The sequence below is a fragment of the Hemitrygon akajei genome, chromosome 3 (assembly GCF_048418815.1).
Source record: "Hemitrygon akajei chromosome 3, sHemAka1.3, whole genome shotgun sequence".
In the NCBI taxonomy this organism is placed as follows: Eukaryota; Metazoa; Chordata; class Chondrichthyes; order Myliobatiformes; family Dasyatidae; genus Hemitrygon; species Hemitrygon akajei.
Window position 1 is genome coordinate 185,666,179 of NC_133126.1, and position 26,647 is coordinate 185,692,825.

The window sequence follows — 26,647 nt, forward strand, 5'->3', positions numbered from 1 at the left end:
TTTACCACTGTTCAAACACCCTCCTTCCCAAGGCCAAAGGACAATTCATTTAATGTTCCGGGAGAGGCTCTGGTGATTGTCCAGCTACTCTGCTATGATGCCAACTCCTGCAAACAAATAAATCACTGGCTTTCCCCTCAGAAAAAATAGATATATTTACATAACCCTTTATGATTTTACACTAGAAAACAGATTGCTTTGAACAATCTGTTCAAATGCCATTCCCGGTCCCGTACCGGCATGTTGGCCCATGGTGTCCTCTTGTGCCAAGATGAAGCCTCCCTCAGGGAAGAGGAGCAACACCTTATATGCCATCTGGGTACCTTCCAACCTGATGGTATGAATATCGATTTCTCCTTCCTGTAAACAAATTCACCTCTCCCCTTCTCTAATCCCTATTCTGACCTTTTTCTTATTCTCTCCAGTGTATTACTTCCCCCTGGGTCCCCTCCTCCTTCCCCTTTCTCCTATGGTCCACTCTACTCTCATAGAACATGGAAATCTACAGCACATTACAGGCCCCTCGGCCCACAATGTTGTGCCGACCATGTAACCTACTCTAAAAACAGCCTAGAATTTCCCTAGTGCATAGCCCTCTACCTTTCTAAGCTCCATCTACCCTATCTAAGAGGCTCTTAAAAGACCCTATTGTATCTGCTTCCACCATCGTCGCTAGCAGTGCATTCCATGCACCCACCACTCTCTCTGTGAAAAACCTACCCCTGACATCCCCTCGGTGCCTATTTCCAAGCACCTTAAAACTATGCCCCCTCATGTTAGCCATTTTAGCCCTGGGAGAAAGCCTCTGACTATCCACACAATCAATGACCCTCATCATCTTATACACCTCTATCAGGTTACCTCTTATCCTCTGTTGCTCCAAGGAGAAAAGGCCAAGTTCACTCAACCTATTCTTATAAGGCAGGAATCTCCAATCCAGGCAACATCCTTGTAAATCTCCTCTGCACTCTCTCTATAGTATCCACATCCTTCCTGTGGTGTGGTGACCAGAACTGAACACAATACTCCACGTGGGGTCTGACCAAGGTCTTATATAGCTGTAACATCACTTCACGGCTCCCAAACTCAATTCCATACTTGATGAATGCACTTCAAATGAACCACTTCACATTTATCTGGGTTTAAATCCATTTGCCACTCCTCAACCCAGTTCTGCATTCTATCGATGTCCCATTGTCAATTCTGACAACCCTCCAGACTATCCACAACACCCCTAACTTTTGTGTCATCAGCAAATTTACTGACCCACCCTTCTACTTCTTCATCCAGGTCATTTATAAAAATCACAAAGAGGAGGGGTCCCAGAACAGATCCTTGTGGGACCCCACTGGTCACCGACCTCCATGCAGAATACAAACCATCTACAACCACCCTTTGCCTTCTGTGGGCAAGCCAATTCTAGATCCACAAAGCAAGGTCTCCTTGGATCCCATGTCTCCTTACTTTCTGAAGGAGCCTTGCATGGGGAGCCTTATCAAATGCCTTACTGAAATCCATATACACTGTAACCACTGCTCTATCTTCATCAATGTGTTCTGTTATATCCTCAAAGAACTCAATCAGGCTAGTAAGGCATGACCTGCCATGCTGACTATCCCTAATCAGATTATGTCTCTCCAAGTGCTCACAAATCCTGCCTCTCAGGATCTTCTCCAACAACTTGCCCACCACTGAAGTCAGACTCACTGTCTATAAATTCCTAGGTTATCTCTCCTCCCTTTCTTGAACAAGGGAACAACATTTGCAACCCTCTAATCTTCCAGTACTTCTCCCGTCCCTATTGATGAGGCAAAGATCATCGCAAGAGGCTCAGCAATCTTCTCCCTCACTTCCCACAGTAGCCAGGGGTACATCTCATCTGGTCCCGGTGACTTATCTACCTTAATGCTTTTCAAAAGCTCCAGCACATTCTCTTTCTTAATGTCTGTATGCTCAAACATTTCAGTCCGCTGTAAATCATACCCAGAATTGCCAAGGTCTTTTTCCCTGGTGAATACTGAAGCAAAGTATTCACTAAGCACCTTCACTATCTCCTCCGACTCCATGCATACATTTCCACTATCACATCTGATTGGTCCTTTTCTCTCACGTCTTATCCTCTTGCTCTTCACATACTTGTAGAATGCCTTGGGGTTTTCCTTAATCCTGCTTGCCAAGGCTTTCTCATGGCCCCTTCTGGCTCTCCTAATTCCATTCTTAAGCTCCTTCCTGGCACCCTTGTAATTTTCTAGAGCTCTAACAGTACGTACCTTGTTTCTTGAACCTTTCGTAAGCTTTTCTTTTCTTTGTAACTAGATTTTCTACATCTTTTGAACACCATGGCTCTTTAACCCTAGCATCTTTTCCTCGTCTCAATGGAACATACCTATGCAGAACTCCATGGAAATCTCTCCTATCAGATTCTTTTTTCTCCAGCCCTTGACCTTTCCCACCCATGTAGCTTCACCTCTCACCTTCCAGCTAGCTTCTTTCCCCTCCCCGCACCTTTTTATTCTGGCACCTTCTCCCTTCCTTCTCAGACCTCAAGAAGGGTCTCAGCCTGAAATGTCGGTTGTTTGTTCATTTCCACAGATGCTGCCTGAGCTACTGTGTTCCTCCAGCATTTTGTCTGTGTTGCTTTGAACAAAGGCTACTTGAAGGTCGATGCAAACATGAACCAAAGCGGCTCAACCTCAAGCACATATCGCACAGTAGATTTTTTTTATACTCAGGGTGTGAATTTTCAGGTTGTGGTTGGTTGATAAGATAATTTATTATAAAAACTTTAATAAAAAGGAGCATTAACAGGTTAGAAGCTGGAAAATTGTTGAACAAAATAATGCAATAGCAAAAACAAATTGAGGCGGCAAGGAGGGGTCAAAGGTGCAGAGAAATGCAGCAAGGCGCATGGTTAATGAATTAATAAAACAATGGTAGTAAATGGGTATTGTTGCAATACCACTACAGAAACATGGCTGCAAGGTGAGGATCACTGGGAAATAAGTATTCCTGGGTCTTTAGGAAAGAGAGATAAAAAGTAAAAGGCATGATGCTGTGCTAAAAATAAGGGATGAGATCAGTACAGTGAGAAATTATTTCACCATGACACATCATCGCGTAGAATTCCCATCAATGTTCACCAAGCTAAGAAACTGCAAACAGCAGAAAGCATTGGCAGGTAGGAACTTACTTTATGACCCAAAATAGTGGTTGTGATGCTTGGGCCGGGTTGTTCACCGATCTTGGCAATTTACTTGCAGACCTTACGTTGTTACAGACTCTTGAACGGACCTCTGGTTTGGTAAGATGGACTCTTGACCTCACAATCCAACCAGTTGTGATCTTGCACCTTATCGTTTCCCTGCACTGCACTTTCTTCTCTAGCCTCTACACTTTATTCTGCTTTGTTATTGATGTACCTTATGTAAAGGGGGTTTCTTCTTTTTCTTTGTTACTGTGTATGTAATCAAAATGGCTTCTTTGTTTTGTTAAAAGTAGGAATGCTTCTTTGTTGCAAGAGAGTGCTGGAAGCTTGTTTGGGTTAAAATTTACTGATAACGAGAATTGTATTCCTTTGTAAACCAATTGGGATTAATGTTGTTCTTTCTTCTGAGTCTGTAAGCTATTGTTGGCGGGCTTTTGGGGAGTCGGCGCGAGGGGGTGAGAGAGAGAGGACGCGATGCTGTAAGCTGGGCGAGGAACGGACCCCAAGCGGGGGTCCGAGGCCAGGAGGTACCCCGAGGAGAGGAGACGAAGATAGATGTGCTTGGTTGACCACTTCAGGTGGTCCTGAGCTGCGAGTCGAGGAGTTCGGAGGGGATCGAATGGTGGCCAGAAGACTTCAGTAATTGAGCTCCAACGGTTGTGCACGAAGTGGTTTGGACTTTGATAAGTTTGGTGCCTTTTCTTTATTTTTTTTCCCTTCATATTTACTGTATCGTTATTAATCACTTAGTTATAGTAACCTTTATAAATTGTACTCATTTAATCGCATATGGTGTGCTGTCTGTTCTTTGGGCGAGGCGGGGACATCACACAGCATCCACACAAGCTGATTACCCAGTTTGGCGGGGCCGAAGGCTGCTCCCCTTAGACGAGAACGAGCTGAGTGAGCCTGAGGTGACCCAGGGGGTTACACTTATTCTAGTTTATTGCACTGTATGAACACTGTACAAGACAAGCTTTTCACTGGATCTTGGTACATGTGACAAAAACAAACCAAGACAAGACCAATAATGAAGGATGTGATCAAGGAACACCTGCAAAAGAATAATAGGATTGAACAGAATTAACACAGATGAATTAAACGCAAACATGAGGAAATCTGCAGATGCTGGAAATTCCTCTACCATCAAGATGAAGCCACACTCAGGTTGGAGGAACAACACCTTATATTCCGTCTGGGTAGCCTCCAACTTGATGGCATGAACATTGATTTCTCTAATTTCCATTAACGCCCCTCCTCCCCTTCTTACCCCATCCCTTATTTATTTATTTCCCCCTCCTCTTTTTTTTCTCTCTCTGCCCATCACTCCTTGCCTGTTCTCCATCTCCCTCTGGTGCTCCCCTCCCCCTTTCTTTCTCCCTAGGCCTCCCGTCCCAAGATCCTTTCCCTTCTCCAGCTCTGTATCACTTTTGCCAATCACCTTTCCAGCTCTTAGCTTCACCCCACCCCCTCTGGTCTTCTCCTATCATTTTGGATTTCCCCCTCCTCCTCCTACTTTCAAATCTCTTACTATCTTTTCTTTCAGTTAGTCCTGACGAAAGGTCTCGGCCCGAAGCATCGACAGGGCTTCTCCTTATAGATGCTGCCTGGCCTGCTGCGTTCCACCAGCATTTTGCGTGTGTTGCTCATGTCAAACAAGTTACCCATCTTTGAGAATGTGATCAATACATTAGACAAGAAGGAAACCTGTGGATATGGCATATCTGGACTTGCAACTTAAGCCCTATAAGGTCCTGTATATGTGTTTAATTAACAAATATCGATCAAGGGGAATTGGGGTTTATAAACTGACCTGGCTAATGGACAGGAAGCAATGGATGGGAATGAATGGGTCCTTTGCAAGCTGGCACTCTGTGACTAACAGGGGTATGCGTTTGAACCTTGGCTTTTCACAGCCTATAACAAAAATTTTGCTGAGAGAACCAAATGACATACTTCCACGTTTGATGATGATACAAAACCAAGGGGAAATGTGAGTGTGGGGGAGGATGTAAAGGGATATTGAGGGAATATGGGCAAGGTGGGTGGATGGTAAAGCAGGAGATCATTTTCTTCACTGTATGTAACAGAAAATCATGAGATATCAGGTAGTATTGATGTTCAAAGTGACCTGGGTGTGCTTGTACACAACACTGAAGACCAACATAGAGGTGCAGTGAGTTAGTTAGAGGGTAAATAAGGTACAAGAGGAGATGATTACAGAAATGGGGAAGTCTTAATGCACTTCTATAGGGAAGATGCAAGAGATGGTGGACACTGGAATCTGGAAGAACACCAAATAGGCTGGAGAACCTCAATGGGTTGAGCTGCATCTGTATGAGGAAAGGAAACATCAATTGCTTTCCATTTTTTTTGTTGCATTTGTAGAGAACCTTGGTGAGATCTATCGGGGAATTATTGTGTAGAGTCGTGGTCTCCAACCTGAGAAAGTTTGTAGCAGCTTTACAGGAATTTTTACTGGTTCCATCGGTAATTGATTTGCTTCGCACAGAGAGACTGAGTTGACTATGGGTATATTCTCTAAGCTGTAGGTAAACGAGAGGGGATCACATTGAAATTTCAGGCAATTGACAGTCTGGCTGCGGGGAAGATGTTTCCCCCTCAATGGCAAGAGCTGGGGACATATTTTCCCCAAACATTTGGGACTGAGATAGGAGAAATTTCTTTTCTCAGAGTCAAGGGAAATTTTGGAGTTCTCTAACCTGGAAGCTGTTGGAGGCTCTTGTATTTTCATCCAAAGCAGAGGTTGATAGGTTTCTGGACATTAATCAAAGCTCAAAGTAAATTTATTATCGGAGTGCATACTTGTTACCATATACAACCCTGAGATTTATTTTCTTGAGGGCATACTCAACCAAGTGATATGGGGACATGCTCCAGCGGTGGGAAAAGGTGCATTGTTAGAAAATCAGCCATGATCTCAATGAATGGTGGGGCAGACTTAAAGGGCTGAGTGGCCTTCTCTTGCTCCTACTTTCTCATGTTCATTCAGTCATTATAAAATACAAATAACAATTGAAATTGGTACGAAAAAACAGCAAGTGCACATGTAGTATTATGTCAGTTTATTGTACCAGCATCTACCATCATTGTGCCAATGGCTAACACATCTGGCAAACTGGTGGGATCACTCAATAGTCCGCATAAACAATTTGAAAGCCACATGCATCATTCTTACTCCCTTATTATTAAACAAAAGGCCATTCAGCCCATCAGGCTCATATTAGCTCTTAACAGAGCAATCCCATCTCTCCTCCCCCTATAACCCTGCAGCTTAGAGTCATAGGAAGATTCATAGACTTACACAGCATGGGATCAAGCACTTTGGTCCAACTTTTCCATGTTGTCCAAGTTGACCAAGTTGCCTACCTGCACTTAGCCCCTTTACCCAGAGATCCTTAGTGCTATACAACTTATCTGCTTCTTCTCCCTCACATGCCCATCAAATGCCTGTTTATTCTTATGTCATTGACCCACTCCAGAGTTGATCTGAAGTAACCCATTAACTAAACAGTGTATCTCTGGGCCATGGAGCACCCAGAGGAAACCATCATGGTCACTGGGAGAAAGTGCAAAGTCTACATAGTGAGAATCCAAGAATGACCCTCGACTGCTGGAGCTGTGAAGATGCAAACCGCTCCGCCACACTGTACGGTTCATGAAATATATGTTGACATTTATTGGCAGCACAGAATTTGGGATGAATCCACAAGAATCTCTCAATGCTCATTGATTTTGTGTGGAATATGAGAAGCCAGATATCTCTTCCCTTTATTGATTATTAGTGATACAGGAGATTCCACAGATGCTGGAAGTATTGAGCACCCCACACAAGATGCTAGAGGAACTCGGCAGAACAGGCAGCATTTATGGAGGGGAATAAATAGTCGACGTTTCAGACTGAGACACTTCATCAGGTCTCACGCTGTCAATGTTTCAGACCGAGGCCCGGAATGTTTATTCCCCTCCATATATCAGCATTTTGTGTGAGTTGCACAGGGTTTAACTCCTGGATAAAACTGATGCTTCCAGGCTGCTTCTTACTGCCTGATTTTTCCATTATTCAACAGATAGTTTTGCAGAATTCAAACCCTGGTTTACATCTCTACAGCATCAAGCACCATATAAACTGGGACAGCACCAACTGGTTGGTTTTAAAATCAGCCTCCACTCCCATCAGCCAAACGTAATGTCGGAAAGAAAAGCTCCTCTTTAGTACAAAACTAGGTCCCAAAATATAGCAGTGAGCGTTTTGGGGAAAATGGATGAGGGGGATTTTTCGTAAGAAGCGAAGTGCTGGATGAACTCAACAGGTCAAGCAGCATCTGTGGAGGTGAAAGGATAGTCAATGTTTTCCGATGCAGGGTCTGAGCCTGAAACGTTGACCGCCCCTTCGCCTCGAAGCTGCCCAACCCATTGAGCTCTTCCAGCAGCTTGTTTTTTGTCTGATGACCAACCCCCGTGAAAGCTGTTGAGTTTGCCGCCAATTTAACATCCCCAAACGGAGATTAACAGGGCTTTGTTAGGCAAGAATATTGAAGGTAATGGAACTGAGGCAGATAGATACAGATCAACCTTGATCTAATAATAATTCAAAGCTCCAGTGATTATGGCATCGTCATAAATGGCAGGTGGTCTTTCAAATTCTTCCAACCCAGCAATTCAGCTGATTACCAAGCAACAGCCTATGGAACACAAGCATTATCAAAGTATCCATTGCAACTATGAATAGCAATTAATAAAATGGAACGAAACAAACCACAACATATAGACATATAGAAAAATGCCACAAAGTGATTATAAGGCAGACATTCCCAACCCAGGGTCCACAGACCCCTCCAGGTAATGGTAGGGGTCCATGGCATAAGAAAGGTTGGGAACTCCTGCTATATATGTACAAACACCGTTGTGAATTGAAAAATTTTCAACTCATTGACCTATCCAATTAGATGCCCTGAAAAGGCTAGGTGTTCATTATTATAACTGTTTTCTGTTTTCACAACAGTGTGCAGCACTACTTTGTGTGCAGATGGAAAATCGTATGCACAGCACTATCAAATATTTAAGAATAAATTAAAGTATCTGAAGTTCCTTGGACTTTAACCAGAAGCCTGGTGGAACCCCGTTGAACAGAAAGTGGGAGGAGAGTCTGAGGAAATTTAGGGGCTTGATTTCGGACAAGAAGACAGCAGCAGCAAGGACTTGCAGTGCAGAGCAGTTCATATCCTCTTCCATTCCGACACCGAGTGGCTACACTGGAAGGAGAGAGCAGACCATCATCTTTCAGCAGATTCGAGTATTGTTCATGTAACTAGACCTAACCAGATCACTCCTCTGTTGAGCAGCGACCTTTGTAATGGGCAGCATTGTGAAATCTTCCGACATAGCCCCAATTCCCCACCGAAGACAAATATGCTTTAACAAGGAGAAGCCCTTGCTCAGGTTCTCAACAGACCACAGAGCAGGCCATTACAGCAGACCGACAGTCCTATAACTTCACCTCCAACTCAAATCCTTTCCCAGCCAAGTTCCACCACCCTTCAAACTCCGTGGCTCTTCCCAGATCTTTGTGTCTAACCATTCTCCGTCCTTCAGAGCTGTCCATCCCCAGGTTTATTCACCTTCCAGTTCGAAACCAAACTCCAAAATCTGGGGTCACTTCTCCTTTCAAGTTGAGGTTCGTCCACATTCATGCGTCTCAAGTGTGATCTTAGCTTTTGGGTTGGTACAAGTTTAAGAAACAATATAAAGATTGTAACATGGTGTGCGTTACTCGTCAGGGCCTGTCATGAGTCGCTTGTCAGGTGTGTTCATGATGCTTCTGGTCAAAGAGAGTTTATGCAATACTCCACATAGCAAATGCCCAAATACTCTACACAAATATAATCCATTACCATTCTCCCAATGTTGTGATCTCCCAAATCTCTGACCATCAACTCTCTCCTAGTAGAACAAAGGAACAGGCCTTCAGCCCGTGACATTGTCCCAAACCATTCAACTAATGACACCTAGTCCCTTCTGCCTGCACATATCCCTCTGTTCTCTGCTTACGTCCATCTGAAAGCCTCTTGAATGCTTCTGGGGATACATGGATGTTGCTCTGGTTGGCAATCAGTGGTGAGCAGTGTGCTGCAGGGGTCAGTGCTAGGCCCACAACTGTTCACAATATACATTAACGATCTGGAAGAGGGGATCGAGAGTAGTATACCTAAGTTTGCTGATAATACTAAATTGAGTGGAAAAACAAATTGTGCAGAAGATACAGAGAGTCTGCAGACAGATATAGATAGGTTAAGTGAGTGGGCAAGGGTCTGGCAGATGGAATACAATGTTGGTAAATGTGAGGTCATCCACTTTGGAAGGAAAAATGGAAGAGCAGATTATTATTTAAATGGTAAAAGATTGCAGCATGCCGATGTGCAGAGGGACTTGGGAGTGCTTGTGCATGAATCACAAAAAGTTGTTTTGCAGGTGCAGCAGGCTATCAAGAAGGCAAATGGAATGTTGGCCTTCATTGCTGGAGGGACTGAATTTAGGAGCAGGGAGGTCATGCTGCAACTGTACAGGATACAGGCAAGGCCGCATCTTAGTAATGTGTGCAGTTCTGGTCTCCTTACTTGAAGAAGGATATGCTGGCTTTGGAGGTGGTGTAGAGGAGGTTCACCAGGTTGATTCCAGAGATGAGGGGATTAGACTATGAGGAGAGATTAAGCAGACACTGTAATTCAGAAGAATGAGAGGAGATCTTATATAAACATATAAAATTATGAAAGGGATAGATAAGATAGAGGCAGGAAAGTTGTTTCCATGGGCAGGTGAGACTAGAACTAGGGGACGTGGCCTCAAGATTTGGGGGAGTAGATTTAGGATGGAGATGAGGAAAAACTGCTTTTCCCAAAGGGTGGTGAATGTGTGGAATTCTCTGTCCAATGAAGCAGTGGAGGCTACCTCAGTAAATATATTGATAGATAGGTAAGATAGATTTTTGCATAGTAGGAGAATTAAGGGTTATGGGGAAAAGGCAGGTAGGTGGAGATGAGTCCGTGGCCAGATCAGCCATGATCTTGTTGAATGGCGGAACAGGCTCGACAGGCCAGATGGCCGACTCCTGCTCCTGTTTCTTACGTTCTTGTCTGCTTTCATATTTGCCTCTTCCACCAGTCCTGGCAGCACATTTCAGTCATCCACCATCCACTGAGCAAACAAGATTGCCTTTTAACTTTCCCCTTCTCACCCTAAATGAATATCATCTGGTTTGACCATGAGGAAAAATATCAGCTGTCTACTTACGCCTCTCACAAATTTTTTCCCCTCACTCTTCACCATTACAGGGAAAATAAATGCTGTGTGTCCAGCCTCTCCTTGCACATGAACTATAATCCAGATAGCTTCCTGGTAAACTTCTTCTGCATCCAGTGTATGGAGTGCATTGAGACGCTACTCAGAACAATCAACCCACCCAGTTCTCACGTTCTGCCCATGGCTGTTCCACCTTCCCACCAGTTTCAACTCACATCCACTCCCTTCACCCTCACCCTCATCCCCCCCCCTCCAGAAAGACCTCTCCTGCCCAATCTTGGCACTCACCTCTAACCTGTAAACTCGTACATATCGACTTCAACGTTGTCGCAACTCGAGTCCTTTTAAATAAAAAGTCAGAATTAGAAGTTTGGATCAAAGGACTGGAACACAACAGTAAGATCCACTCGAGGGCACACAGACAGGAGATTTGGCCAAAGAGAGCAAGGGAGCCTGAGACAAGCAGGATGGTAAACAAATTAGAATGCTCAAAGGATAAGATATCGTTAAATAGGAGTAAGGTCAATCTATCTTTCCATGGATGAGGTATCAGAGAATTGAAAGGAAATAAGGGGATATGCCCCAAGTTTTGTTTCAGAGGGAACTCACTGCATTGCAGTTTGACTTGTTCACCACTAGGTGGTGGACTTGCAGCCACAGTCCAACAACTCACAGTCTGGTTACAAATGCCGAATCCCAAACAAGAGAAAATCTGCAGATGCTGGAAACCCAGTCAACACACACAAAATGCTGGAGGAACTCAGCAGGCCAGGCAGCATCTACGGAGATGAGTAAATTGTTGATTTATATTCTTCTCCATAGATGCTGCCTGGCCAGCTGAGTTCCTCAAGCAATTTGAGTGTGTTTTCTGGTCAGAATAAGTCAAGTCAAGTCAACTTTTATTGTCATTTCGACCATAACTGCTGGTACAGTGCATAGTAAAAATGAGACAACGTTTTTCAGGACCATGGCACAGTACAAAAAACTAGACTGAACTACATAATAAAAAAAAACACAGAGAAACCTACACTAGACTACAGACCTACACTGGACTGCATAAAGTGCACAAAAACAGTGCAGGCATTTACAATAAATAATAAACAGGACAATAGGGCAAGGTGTCAGTCCAGGCTCTGGGTATTGAGGAGTCTGATAGCTTGGGGGAAGAAACTGCTACATAGTCTGGTCGTGAGAGCCCGAATGCTTCGGAGCCTTTTCCCAGATGGCAGGAGGGAGAAGAGATTGTATGAGGGGTGCATGGGGTCCTTCATAATGCTGTTTCCTTTGCAGATGCAGCGTGTGGTGTAAATGTCCGTGATGGCAGGAAGAGAGACCCCGATGATCTTCTCAGCTGACCTCACTATATATTCAGTGCTCAGCACAAATCCTCACTATTGACCTTCACCTTTTTACCTGATAGCACAGCGAAGGAACTATCAGTTCCAGATGACTAAACTGAAGGAATTCATTCCACCATTCCCAATCGGTCTCACACCCCAAGGGAGAATTGGGTTAGCGGTGGGGATGTGCTGCAGCTCCATTTCTCAGACTGAGGTACCCAAGAAAGCAGAAGCCCGCAGGGACCACAAAAAATGGCGGCTGCTTCAGCCACTTCAAGGAAGAGATGAAAACGTGTTATTAATTTCCTTCCACATTAAGTATGTTGCCCCCACACTTTACGTAAGATCACTTTCAGCCCTTTTCTACCACTTGCAGGTCATTCTATAGGGGTCGCATCATAATGGGATGAAGGGGGACTGGGACGAGGATGTAGGGGGTGAAGATGGAAGGTTTTCAACAGTGGGATGGAGGAGGTTTATTGTATTTACCTGAGGACTGCAGGTCCGTTGCCCGCAGCCCTTCTGTGCCCAATGATCTCCAGTGAGGATCCAACACAGCCTGGCTCATCAGTGAAACTAAGACTCCAGCAAAGCCCTACCACAGCACCTAAAATCTATAACCAGAAATCTTTCACTCACTTTTTGTTTCTTACCTCACGAGGATGCGGATGCTCATTTCAAAACTTGGTGCCGACACCAAGCAAAAAAAAACCCAAGAAACCCAATTAAAATATCTCCTGTTTTGAGTTAACTACTGTTCAGAATTTCCCTCCAAGTGAAGGCGATCAATTATTTGGACAATGTTGTGAGCAGGACAGGATGTGAGGTACTAGCGAATTAATTCATTGCAACTTCCCCGCAAACAAAAATGCCAGAGAGTAAAGAGGCGATTGATTGATAGAATCGGAATTGGAATTGGAGTTTGTTTATTATTACCAAGATAGAGTAAAATTCTTGCCTTGCATACTATTCATATTTATTTATTTACTTATTGATTGACATATAGCAGAGAATAGGTCCTTCTGGCTCATCAAGCCGTGCTAGCCAGAAATCCCAAATTTTATCCTAGCCTAATCACAGGACAATTTACTATAACCAATTAACATACCAACCGGTACATCTTTGGACTGTGAGAAGATGAAACCCATGCGGTCAGGGGAGAACGTACAAACTCCTTACTGGCAGCAGTGGGAACTGAACCCAGGTCGCTTGTCCCATACAGCATTGTAACCACTACGCTACCACTGCCTTAATACTGTTCTTGTAGATCAAAATCATGACGCAGTTCTTGTGGTAGTACAACGTAAAATAATAACGTAATTCAGAATAAAGTACAGCAGATACAGAGAGAGTGTAGTGCAGGTGAACAATAAGGTGTAAGATCGTAACCAGGTAGATTGTTGGGTCAAGAGGGTGAGGTAATCATAAATCATTGTTGAAGTCTGTATAATGATGCAATGAGTAGAGGCTCTGCCTCCCAGTGTCAAAGACTTGGGTTCAGTCCTGATCTCTGGTGCTGTCTGTGTGGAGTTTGCACGTTACTGGGCGGATTTTCTCCAGGGGTTCTTGTTTCGTCCCACGTCCCCAAGATGCCCACCAACTTCTCAAGGACAGCTAGGGATGAACGATTAAAGGCTGGCTCAGCCTGCATCCCTTGAATGAATGTAAAAGGAAAGGCCGGTAGGTTCATTAGTTACTGTAACTTGGTCTTGGTGTGCACGTGACTGGTAGAATCTTCAGATGTGGGGAAAATAAACATAAAAGGTGAATTAGACCTTTATTCCCCAGACTGTAGGAGAGTGAGAGGAGATTTGGTAGAGGTGTACAGAGTTATGAGGGGTATCGATAGGGAAGAATAATAGAAGAGCAGATTATTATTTAAATGGTGAAAGATTGCAGCATGCTGTTGTGCAGAGGGACTTGGGAGTGCTTGTTCATGAATCGTGAGAAGTTGGCTTGCAGGTACAACAGGTTATTAAGAAGGCAAACGGAATGTTGGCCTTCATTGCTAGAGGGATTGAATTTAAGAGCAGGGAGGTCATGCTGCAATTGTACAGGGTACTGGTGAGGCCGCACCTGGAGTACTGTGTGCAGTTCTGGTCTCCATACTTGAGGAAGGATATACTGGCTTTGGAGGCTGTGCAGAGGAGGTTCACCAGGTTGATTCCAGAGATGAGGAGTGATTGAGTCGCCTGGGACTATACTCTCTGGAATTCATAAGAATGAGAGGGGATCTTATAGAAACATCCAAAGTTTTGAAAGGGTTAGATAAGATAGAAGTAGGAAAGTTGTTTCCATTGGTATATGAGACTAGAAATAGAGGACATTGCCTCAAGATTCAGGGGAAAAGATTTAGGATGGAGATGAGGAGAAACTGTTTTTCCCAGAGAGTGCTGAATCTGTGGAATTCTCTGGCCAGGGAAGCAGTTGAGGCTTCTTCACTAAATATATTTAAGATACAGTTAGATAGGTTTTTACATAGTAGGGGAATTAAGGGTTATGGGGAAAAGGCAGGTAGATGGAGCTGAGTTTATGGACAGATCAGCCATTATTTTATTGAATGGTGGGGCAGGCTCGATGGGCCGGATGGCCTACTCCTGCTCCTATTTCTTATGTTCTTACGTAATTGCAAGCAGGCTTTTCCCACTGAGGTTGGGTGAAACTAGAACTAAAGGTTAAATGTGAGCGGTGAAAAATTTAAGAGGAACATGAGGGGGAGCCTTTCATTCAGAAGGTGGCAAGACTGTGGAACCCGTTGCCAGAGTAAGTGGTGGATGTTGGTTTGATAGCAATGTTTAAGAGGTTTGGATGGAGGGATATGGAGGGCGATGGGACTAGCCAGAATAATAGTTCGGCATGGACTAGATGGGCCAAAGAGCCTGTTTCCGCGCTGTAGTACTCTATGACTCTGTGACTCATGACTGATTTCAGGAGAAATGCTCTATGAAAAAGAACCACACATCTGAGTGAAAATTCCACCCGGCAGAAATCAGAGTGGGGTGCGTAATTACCTCTTGGCAATGGCAACAGCTTCCGAAGATCCCTCCGACCAAGCCATTTATTAACTGAACAAAACACAGGATGAGTTCGACTCCACTGAGTCCCAGAAGGATGGAAAATAAAGTCACGTTCCATGTTACCACATGTTTTGGTTCAGTGCACTGACTCCAGCTGGTGTAGTTGGTGAGGTAGCTGGGAATGGAAAGAAGACAGAAGGTCAATTCCTCAAGTGTGGTTCCTATCTGAAAACACCCTCACTGGGTCAACTCTAAAGTCTACATCAAGATGGTCCCGTGGAAATCAACAGCTGACGCACCCATCCTCATTCCACAGGACAGAATCAGCCGACGTGTGCTGCTGGTTAGGCTTCCTCCTGAATTCTGAATATAACCCTTTCAACACATCCTCCTCCTCCTCCACTCTACCCCATTGTTCATTCTGACGTTGGAGAGGGTTCAAAGGAAGATCGCAAAAATGATTCCGGGATTGAAAGGCTTATCATATGAGGAGCGTTTGATGGCCCTGAACCGGTACTCACTGGAATTCAGAGGAATGAGGAGGGATCTCATTGAATCCTAGCAAATGTTGAATGGCCTAGATAGAGTGAGTGTGGAGAGGATGTTCCCTGTGGTGGGGGGGTCTAAGCCCAAAGGACACATCTTCAGAATAGGGGGATGTCCATTTAGAATGAAGATGATGAATGATTTCTTTAGCCAGAGAGTGTGAATCTGTGGAATTCATTGCCACAGGCAGCTGTGGAGGCCAAGTCATTGGGTATATTTAAGACAGAGATTAATAGATTCTTGATTAGTCGGGACATGAAGGAATATGAGGAGAAAGCAGGAGATCTGGGGCTGAGAGGGAAAATGGATCAGCCATGATGAAATGGCAGAGCAGATTTAATGGGCCAAATGGCCTAATTCTTCTCCTATGTCTTATGGTCTTCTATAATCAGACTGGCATGAACCAGATGGGTCAAAGGGTCTATTTCTGTGCTGTAATGCTCTATGACTCTGTAATCCAAACACCAAAGATTAAAGGAAGAAGGGTATTGTAATAAATCTCTGAACCCTTTTACCAAGCCTTGACACCATCCTACAGGAGTCAAGCAACTAAGGCATGAAGAAGCTGTTCATTTTCCAGCTGGTGAGGGACGACTATGGCTCCTGAGGATGATTACATTGAGTGGGACTGCGTGACATTCTGCCATGAAAGCTCCATTAGACACAGGAGCAAAATTAGTCCATTAAGCCCATCGAGTCTGCTCTGCCATTCCATCAAGGCTGATTTATTATCCAACTCAACCCCATTCTCCTGCCTTCTCCCCATACCCTTTGACACCCTGACTGGCCAAGAACCTGTCAGCCTCCACTTTAAATATCTCCAGTAACTTGGGTTCCACAGCCATCTGTGGCAGTGAATTCGGCAGATTCATTCTGGTCCTGGACTCCCCCACTACAGGAAACATCCATTCTTTCTAAGCCTGTCAACATTCAACAGGAACACATCCAAACAATTTTGTTAATTAATTATTCTAACAGCTAGTCTTCAAATCCAAATCCTTTTACATTACAAAGTGGATCATCAGGGCATCCACTTTTATTATCACCCCACTTTATCCTCAAAACCACCCCCATCAATGTTCCGTCTGAAACACAGCACTCTGCAGTGGAAATAATGAAGTAATCTGGTTTCGCTAACCTTCCATGGGTGTCGTTGAAGGGGTATTCCCATCCCAAGTCAGTGAGACAGTACGGGCCTTGTGCTAAACCCAGAGCAGAAACGATGACACAGTACCCAGCACCGGCGATCCCAATCAGAGCCACCAGAACAGAAGATAACATCTGAAAGAAAGAGGAGAGCAGTATCAGTGGCCCAATGTCTAAGCTCTCTCGCCCTGATTAAATACCAGTATTACAGCATTTTGGTGGTTTCTTACTGCACAGCTTTTGCCACAGTCCTGGTTCCCACAGCAACCGCAGCAATCATCATGCTCAAGGCTAATAAATACCACGATAGGCAAAATCATCTGCAATTTAAAAAGAGATCGTTAAGTGGCTGGACCTTTACAAAAAGGTAGTTAGAACTGGCCAACACATTACTGGGACCAGCCTGCCTGCCGTCAAGGACAGGCAGTTCATACAGAAAGGCACATAAAACTCCTACAGTGGTGAAGTGGTTAACACAACGCTTTATAGTACAAGCAACCTGGGTTCTACTGCCGCTGCTGTCTGTGAGGAGTTTGCACGTTCTCCCCGTGACCGTGTGGGTTTCCTCCCGGTGCTCTGGTTTTCTCCTACCATCCAAAGGCGTGCCGGCTGGTAGGATGGTCATTGTAAATTGTCATGTGATCAGGCTAGCGCTGTTGGGGGATTGCTGGGCGGTATAGATCGAAGGGCAGGAAGGGCCTACTCTGCGCTGTATCTCAATAAATAAGTTTTAAAATCGAGCAAATCAGAAAGGCCAGCAATATCATAAAGGGTCATGGTCTGTTTGTCCCACCCGTGTCAGGGAAGATCCACACCAAAACTACCCCACTGAAAGTTGCTTCTCCCAGGCCATCATGCTGATCAACATCTCCACCCACACCCCAACGCCAGGTTTCATCTGCCCCGCTGCTACCCAGAAGGGTTCCTATGCCAAGAGTCACTTTGTCACTTTATCGTTTCCTGTTAGAGTCACCTTAAGTTCAGATACTCCTGTGCCTAGCGTTGATTTATGTACATACAATCAGTCTATGTATATAAGCTAATCTCGTATGAATGGCCACACTCAACAGTAACTTGCACATTGTGTTTTATATAAGATTGCTTTAATACTTATCTTTATTGTGTTTTGTTATGCTGCATCGGATCCATAGTAACAATCATTTTGTTCTCCACTACACCTGGTTACTGAAGGAAACCCTCCCATCCATCGAACACATCTATGTGAATCGCTGTCGCAGGAAAGCAGCATCCATCGTCAGAGATCCCCTCTGCCCTGATCAGGCTCTCTTTTCACTGCTGCCATCAGGTAGAAGGTACAGGAGCCTCAGGACTCACATCACCAGGTTCAAGAACAGTTACTACCCCTCAACCATCAAGCTCCTGAATAGAAGGGGATAGCTACACTCACTTGCCCCATCATTGAAATGCTCCTACAACCAGTGATCTCACTTTAAGGACTCTTTATCTCATTATTTCATGGTCTCCTTATTTATTGCTATTTATTTATATTTGCACTTGCACAGTTTGTCTTTGTCATTCTAGTTGATTTTTCATTGATACTGTTATAGTTACTTTTCTTTAGATTTTCTGAGTATACCTAAAGAAAAATGAATCTCAGGGTTGTATATAGTGACATATAGGTACTTTGATAATAAAATTAACTTTGAAACTTTGAACTTTAAAACAGTGTAGTAGTTAGCGTGACGCTATTACAGCTCAATGCCGGAGTTTGGAGTTCAGTTCTGGCACCCTCCGTAAGCAAGTTTGTGAATTCCTTCTCGTGTGCACGTGGGTTTCCTCGGGGTGCTCCGCCACAATCCAAAAGGTTCTGGATAGTAGGTTAATTGGTCATTGTAAATTGTCACGTGATTAAGCAAGGGTTGAATCAGTGGGTTGCTTGGTGGCACGGCTCGAATGGCCTGGTCCACACTGAATCTCAATAAAATAAAATAAATAGACAATTTTCAGGCTTGTATCTTAACCAGTCCTGAATCTTTGAATGTAAGATGTCATATTTCAGTCATGCAACACCGCCCTCTGCTGGTCTCCAACTCCAATTACACATCCTCACCCATTCCAGTGAAATTCAAATTCACAGTCATACATGCACAGGTGCAACGCAAAACTTACCTGCAGCAGCATCACAGGCACATAGCATTTTATAAACAGCACACAAGAGAAATACAAATCAAACATAAATTATACACAATTTTTATGAGAAAGGAAATAAAGAGAACAAAAAAAGCAAAGTGATCATAGAGATTATTGTGTTGCTAAACTGTAGCGATTAGGGTTGTGGGAGTTGGTTCAAGAACCAACTGATTGAAGGTAAGTAGCTACTGGTGAACATGGTGACGTAGGACTTCAGGCTTCTGTACTTCCTGCTTGAAGGTATCTATAAGAAGGTGAGATGTTTGATGTTGCATGTTCCCTCTTGAGACAGGAATTCATGTACATATCCAGCCCAGAGTTAATTCCCGGAGACATAAAACAACACTTCTCTCAGACACTGGTCTAACCCAGACCCAGACACCAGTACAACACAGACCCAGACATTGACTTAACCCCCATTTCTAGACAGTGCCCAAACAGATGCAGAAGCTGCCCAACCCAAACAGGGATAGCCCAACACAGTCACCAGACATTGCTGAACTGTCTCCAGACATTGCCCAACCTTGTCTCCAAACACTGGTCTAACCCTGTTCCTGGTCATTGCACAATCGAATCTCTCCAGCTTAGCTCCTTGACAAACCCAGCCCCTAGACACTGCCCCATTGCAGACACAAGGCAGTACTCAACCCAGCTGCTATACACTCCTTCAACTAAGCCTCAGCTCCAACTCAATCCTCAGATACTGCCCCACTGCACACCCTGAACATTAGTCCAGCTCTGACCCTGGACTCTGCCATAATGCAGACCTGATTCATTATAGCAGCTCCTGCATACTGTCCCAGACTCAGATCCACTTTTCACCCAGTCACTGCTCTCAGGGACTAGTTCCTCCCAGACACTGTTTCAAACAAGGCATCAGCACAGCTCTACACAGTTACCTATTTGAGGCATCACCCTAACCCATCCTGACTCCATTGCTATCCAGGCATTATACAGTCCAAGCCAGTGTAATGGAAATGGCGCAGAGCCTGGATACCGCCCCAGCCCAGGCTATCAGTTCAACTCCTAGACCACTGATCCCAGGCACTGACCTAACCCATTCCCCAGACACAGCTCACCCCTAGCCTTGGATGCCATCCACTGTTACTGACCCTCTAGACCCCAGGAGACCTGCCCCAGTCACTGTTACAGAACAAAATCCCAATATAGGTGCCATCCTAACCCAGCACAGGTATCACATGGCTCGAACGCTGGATTATCCCAGACGAGAAGCACTGATCCAGTTCAGACCCTTCTCTACCACAGCTCTAATACACCACTCCAACCCAGCTTCATCTCTAAACCACTGCCCCACCCCACCCAACAGCATTTCCATACCCCCAACTGAAGACAGTACTCCACACTTACAACCACACAGAAGATTACCATTTGGCCCATGCCGGCTTGTAACTGAACAATACCATTCATCCCATTCCCCTTTTGAGTTCCCTGTAATCTGAATCGCGCTTTGATTCTTGGTGAGATGCACCAGTGCTATGAGGCACAGGTAGTGGGAGGGTGCCCCTGTGGTCACAGGGAGAACGTGCAAACTCCATGCAGGCAGTATTAGATACTGGATCGAACCCAGGCTACTGGAGCGGTGAGGAAGCAGCACTACCCGCTGCGCCTGTGTGCCACTCATCTTTGGTTGTCAACCACTTGAATAAAAACTTTTGGCAAATGGGTTGAAAGCCTGTAGCAAAGACCTCAGGAAACATTATGCCTCAATTATCAATGTCAAAGGTCAGAGTGAACTCTGGTCAAAACACTCAGGCAGCAGACACTGGTACCATGTAGAGCCCTCATATCCCTTTATTAGCAGTGCTGCAATATTTCTGCAAGTCAGTGACATATAAACACACAAAAAAGGGCTAATATTGTGGTGTATTTAATATTTCAATAATATTTGAGTATCTTGAATCTATATTGTTTGATTAAACATTCCTATATGTTTAAGTAATTCATTATGGGTTATTCAAAGTATGCATGCAGTACACAACCTTGAATTCATCTTCCCACAGACAGACACCAAACAAAGAAAAACCATGAGACCATACAACGAAAAACATCGAGCCCCCAATGCGCAAAGGAAGGAACCAATTTCACAGACAGCAAAACAGAGCGAAAAAGAAACAGAACATAAAACTCCAAACCAGAAATTCAACAAAGCAGTTCAGGAATGTTCGGTTTCAGCTCAGTTCAGTTCAATCGAGCGCTGCGTTGTTCATTGACCGCAGGACGGAGAGCCAAAACCACACAAAGTATCAACAAGGAAAGGAGCGACAGAAACGTACCAGAGCATGAACTACAGAGTCCAATCTACGCGCCACGCTGATTAAACCTTGCCAAAGACACAAGACTCCACTACCATGTAGAAATATGTCATCATGCTACCATATGATACACACGTGTCTCGCTTAACATATACATGAGGGTTAGGATAACATTTCGGACTCCGAGTCTTCCTTTGAATTGTTTTAATGTGTTGAATTTATGAAACATAACGAATTTAATGGGGAATGGCTGGCTCATACTGATCTATGAAGTTGGGTCATAATAGAATTCTAACACCACGAGTGCTGCTGTTCTCCCTCAGCTAACCACTTGTGATCATGGAACCGATATCCCATACTGAAGTTAGGGTCTCCAGGAAGTCAGAGGATATCATTACCTGCATGGAAAAGCGCAGAACAGCACACCTGTCCCAGGGGTGCAAGTGATTTCAGTCCATTGTTATGCTGGATACATTCCTGCAGTGCACAGCGTACAAGCACAAAGGGAAAAACGGAACGAGGAATCTGACCACAGGCATATGTTGTGATATTTGTTAACTTCACAGAGCAGTAAAATGCAATACGTAATAATAGGAAAAAAACTGAATTGCAGCAATTATATATATTAAATAGTTAATTAAGTAAGTAGTGTAAAAATAGAAATAAAGTAAGTAGTGAGATAGTGTTCATGGGTTCAATGCCCATTCAGAAATCTGATGGCAGAGGGGAAGAAAGTGTTTCTGAATCATTGAGTGTGTACCTTCAGGCTTCTGTACCTCCTACCTGATGGCAGCAATGAGAAGAGGGCATGTCCTGGGTGGTGGTGGCCCTTAATGGTGGACATCGCCTTTCTGAGGCCTCACTACTTGAAGATGTCCTGGATCCTACAGAGGATAGTGCCCACGATAGAACTAAGTTTACAACTCTCTACAACTTATTCTGCAGTAGCAACCCCACCCATACCAGACGGTGATGCAGCCATTTAGAATGCTCTCCGCGGTACATCTGTAGAAATTTGTGAGTGCTTTAGCTGACATACCAAATCTCCTCAAACTCCTAATGAAGTATACCTGCTGTCATACCCTCGTAGTGGCTGCATCAATATGCTGGGTTCAGGATAGATCCGTGGAGATATCAACACCTAGGAACTGGAAAATGTTCACTTTTTCCACCTTTGATCCCTCAATAAGGACTGGGGTGTGTTCCCTCATCTTACCCTTTCTGGAGTCCACAATCAACCCTTTGGTCTTACTGATGTCGAGTGCAAGGTTGTTGCTGCGACACGGCTCAACTAGCTGATATATCTCTCTCCTTTACGCCCTCTTGTCACCCATCCGAAACTCTGACAACAGTGGTTGGATCATCAACAAATTTGTAGATGCCATTTGAGCTATGCCTAGCTACAGCGAGAGAACAGAGCAACGGAAACACCATCTGGAGGTTGCGTTTCATTTCCTTCACCGATAATTCCAGAAGGTGACAAATGATAACATTTTAAAATTAAGTTCCTCAAGGAAGACATTTCCTGCAACTGGGTATTTTGGAAGCTGCAAACATGGAGAAGCAGGATACCTAAACAGTCCCTAATGCTGGAGTTTCCTATTGCTGCAATCCTCAATCTTTTCAGATTCAAAAAAAGATTACTCTGAAGGTTTTATGCTGTATACGTAATTTGATAATAAATTTGAACTTTGAACTTTGATGGAAGTACAGGAAAAATACAAATTCTTACGGCGTAGACCCCAGTCATCACATCATCCTCACGACAGCAAAGGAGTTAATCCCCCTGTCGTGCTCTCCCCCACCCCATAGAACTACAAAATACCTGTCAAATACTGTATCTGGTGCTCCCGGTGTAGCCTCCTGTATATTGGTAAGACCTGACGCAGATTGGGAGACCGCGTTGCCGAAGAGCTGCGCTCCGTCTGTCAGAAAAAGCAGGATCTCCCAATAGCCACACATTTTAATTCCACGTCCCATCCCAATTCTGACATGTCAGTCCATAGCCTCCTCTACTGTCGCGATGCAGCCACATTCAGGTTGGAGGAACAACACCTTATATTCCATCTGGGTAGCCTCCAACCTGATGGCATGAACATCAATTTCTCAAATGTCCAGTAATGTCCACCCCCCCCTTCACCATTCCCTGTTCCCATTTCCCTCTCTCACCTTATCTCCTTACCTGCCCATCACCTCCCTCTGGTGCTCCTCTCCCCTTTTTTTTTCTTCCATGGCCTTCTGTCCTCTCCCATCAGATTCCCCCTTCTCCAGCCCTGTATCTCTTCCACCAATCAACTTCCCAGCTCTTTACTTCACCCCTCCCACCCTCCTGGTTTCACCTATCACTTTGTGGTTCTTCCTCCACCCCCCCCCCCCCCACTTTCTTACGCTGACTTCTCAGCTTTTTTCCTGTCCTGATGAAGGTTCTATGCCTGGAGCATCAACTATACTCTTTACCGTAGATGCCGTCTGGCCTATTGAGTTCCTCCAGAATTTTGTGTGTTTTGCTTGGATTTCCAGCATCTGCAAAATTTCTCTTTTTTGTCATTGAACTACCTGTCCAATTCTCCTTTGAATATTACTCCTGTGACTGCTTCCAAAGGTGATCTCCAGTTCAGAAAAACTACATTACATTTTTTTAAAACTCAGATCTCCTGACGGCTTCTTGTGTTGTCGCCAATTAAATCAGCTCTGAAAGCTTACATTCCTCAATCAGGCCTTATTTACTTGCACACAAAGACAATAGCACGGCCCCTGTCACCACACCGTTCAAAAATATTGACAAAGAAATGCCACTTTAATGCAGAAATCGATGAGCTGGATACAGATATTGACTTTCCGATAGCCTTGAGGATGTTCAAATTCTTCAATCACACTAAGATAATACAGCTGTCAATCGACAATAGAATCTAAAAGCCATTAATACTCCAGAATTAGTAAATTGGTAAAGTAACTGAACAATAGTAAGTGCCAATGTTAAGAATCCTTCATTTACATCGTTATCTTGTCTTGTTATGCCAAATGGCTCCCGTTCCCTGTTGTGCAAAGGGAAACTATGCTCTTCAAAGACCTCGCTTGCCTGGGCTGACTGTACATAGAAAAACATAGAAAATATAGAAAACCTACAGCACAATACAGGCCCTTCGGCCCACAAAGTTGTGCCGAACATGTCCCTACCTTAGAAATTACTAGACTTCCCCATGGAGTACACTGTAAACGATCCTATATCCTTATCTTGCTGCAGCTCCCATACCTGTTCCGCTTAATTTTCATAATTTTAATCATTTATACACACACACACACACACACACACACATATAAAGTTAAATTAAATAAGTAGCGCAAAAAGAGAAAAGTAAAAGCAGTGAGGTAGTGTTCATGGGTTCAATGTCCATTCAAAATCTGATGCTAGAGGGGAAGAAGTTGAGTGTGTGCCTTCAGGCTCCTGTACCTCCTTCCCAATGGCAGCAATGAGAAGAGGGTATGTCCTGGGTGATGGGGGTCCTTAATGATGGATGCTGTCTTTTTGAGGTATCATTTTCATCAATGACGAGATGTTTCCAGCCCTAGCACCAGGTTTCTTTTCCCAATCATCACTGCCTCTTTTCTCTAAGAAGCTGTTCAAAAGCCACCTTGACCCAGGCCCTTGCTCGTCTCTCCTGATATCCCCGTAGCTTTGTAGTTGATACCTCTCCTGTTATGTTAGAGCACGGAAACAGCCCCTTTAGCCAACTGAGTCCATACTGGCCGTCAAACACCCATCTACACAAGAGATTCTGCAGATGCTGGTAATCTTGTGCAATACAGCCAAACTGCTGGAGGACTATCAGCATCTTTGGAGAGATTTAAACAATCAACGCTTTGGGACAAAGCCCTCTTACTTCAGTCCACAGATGCTGCCTGGCTTGCTGAGGGCCTCCAGCATTTTGAATGCATTATTCATCTACACATCTTAGATTACATCTTAGATTTCCTCTTGCAAGCACCTTCTCCGCTTTTTCCTGATTCTCTTGCCAGCCATGAATACAAATGACAATTTATATTGGCCATTTGTCCTACTAACCTGCGTGTCTTTAGGATTGGGGGAAGAAACCTGAGCACGCAGAAGAAAAACACATTTGTCGTTGGGAAAAGAGCCAAGCTCAACGCAGATTCTTTATTACAGGAAAGGCGCTACACAAATCAAAGTTGCAATTAAATCCCTATCCTTCAGTTTAAGCAGTAAAACCAAAACCTCTTGGATCTGGACTGGAGGCCTGGCCAGCAGTTTCTTAAGTATAAACAATAAAAAGTCACATCCAGGACACAGGGATAGTCATCTAGTACATACTGTCTCTGCATAAGAAAATCTAACATATTAGAAAGATAATTAAATGAAATACTCAAGGCCCTTCTTAGCAGAAGCATTAAATTTTACTTCTAGTATTATTTTTCATCTTGACTTTAACTGCGAAAGCCTTTGACAGAACATACCTACCAATATGCCTGCCCCAATGATTCCTTCAAAGAGCCACACCAAATTGGTGAGCTGGTTTCTCTCTGCATACTTTGTCTCACCATTTGGGAAATAGAGCAAAATGTTAGCCGCAACAGCCAGAACAGCCAGAGGTATCAGTGTAGCACCAATGCACCGTGCACACTTTTCAAAACACATCGTGTTATCCTCCTGACGAAGACTTCTTCTTTCTTAGCCCTCGTCCTGCTCTAGCGGAGAGAGTCAGAGTGGACAGGCGACCTTCCCGAGATGTGGAACTGCGTTTGAACTCAGCTAGGAGCTGAGCACTTAAGGGTGTTTGGCTGCAAAGGCGTGTCACTGCCAGAGTAAACCTGTCAGCCGTGTCATTGAAAACAGCTCTGCCGATAATGTGTAAGATACCGCAACTGGTGTTAGTGCCCTGTGGAGCTGAAAAGTTTGGGTGTTCAGTGAATCAGGCAAGCTGGAAAAGGACACTATTTCCATGATCGAAATGAAGTGCTGAAGAACTTCTGGGTGTTAGGCAATTTCCAGTGTTGACAGGCCTGGAGTGTGCTCCCTGGCAGTCAGACAAGGACCTGCCCTTGATGCTTGCATCTACTTGGCCATTGTAGCATAAAATGGGCCCCAGAAAATGCGAGCAACAAAAGGACCCCCTGAGACGGCACGGTGGTGAAGCTGAGCTCGTGGGCTGCTACTTCACAGATACAGGGGCTCAGGATCAGTCCTGATTTCACCTGCTGTCTGTCTGAAACTTGCATTTTCATCCTAAAACCACACGGTTTCCCACACCAAATCCATGCAAGTGGGTCAGTTGACTGGCCTCTCTAAGTTGCCTGTGGGAGTGGTAAAATCTGGTGGGGGGTTGATGGTGGTGGAGTGGATGGGAATATGGGGAGAACAGACTAGCTGGGAAATGGAATTGCTTAGTAAGTCAGTTTTGACTCTCAGTGGCCGAAAATAGCTTCAGATATAGACACACCACACAAGTGAATACAAACCCACCTCAGCCTACATCATCTGTTGCTCTTTAAAGGTGAAAAATATGGTCTTAACCATCAATGATTCACATTTCACATTGACAATGTGTCATAAAAAAAGGATGAGTTATGAGTAAATGGCAGAACAGGCTCGATGGGCCAAGTGGCCTGCTTCTGCTCCAATGACCATTTAAT

General features: G+C 44.3%; 1 protein-coding gene across 1 annotated transcript; it reads right to left on the reverse strand.

The window, feature by feature from the left end:
- Positions 1-6,276: 6,276 nt before the first annotated feature.
- On the reverse strand, positions 6,277-25,776 carry tm4sf18 (transmembrane 4 L six family member 18). Its single transcript, XM_073041576.1, has 6 exons — positions 25,476-25,776; positions 16,805-16,894; positions 16,567-16,709; positions 14,877-15,057; positions 10,814-10,866; positions 6,277-8,481 (listed from the first exon to the last, which is right to left on the reverse strand). The coding sequence occupies exons 1-5, from the start codon at positions 25,650-25,652 to the stop codon at positions 10,816-10,818; spliced, it is 642 nt and encodes a 213-aa protein (XP_072897677.1). The 5' UTR covers positions 25,653-25,776; the 3' UTR covers positions 6,277-8,481; positions 10,814-10,815.
- Positions 25,777-26,647: the final 871 nt, after the last annotated feature.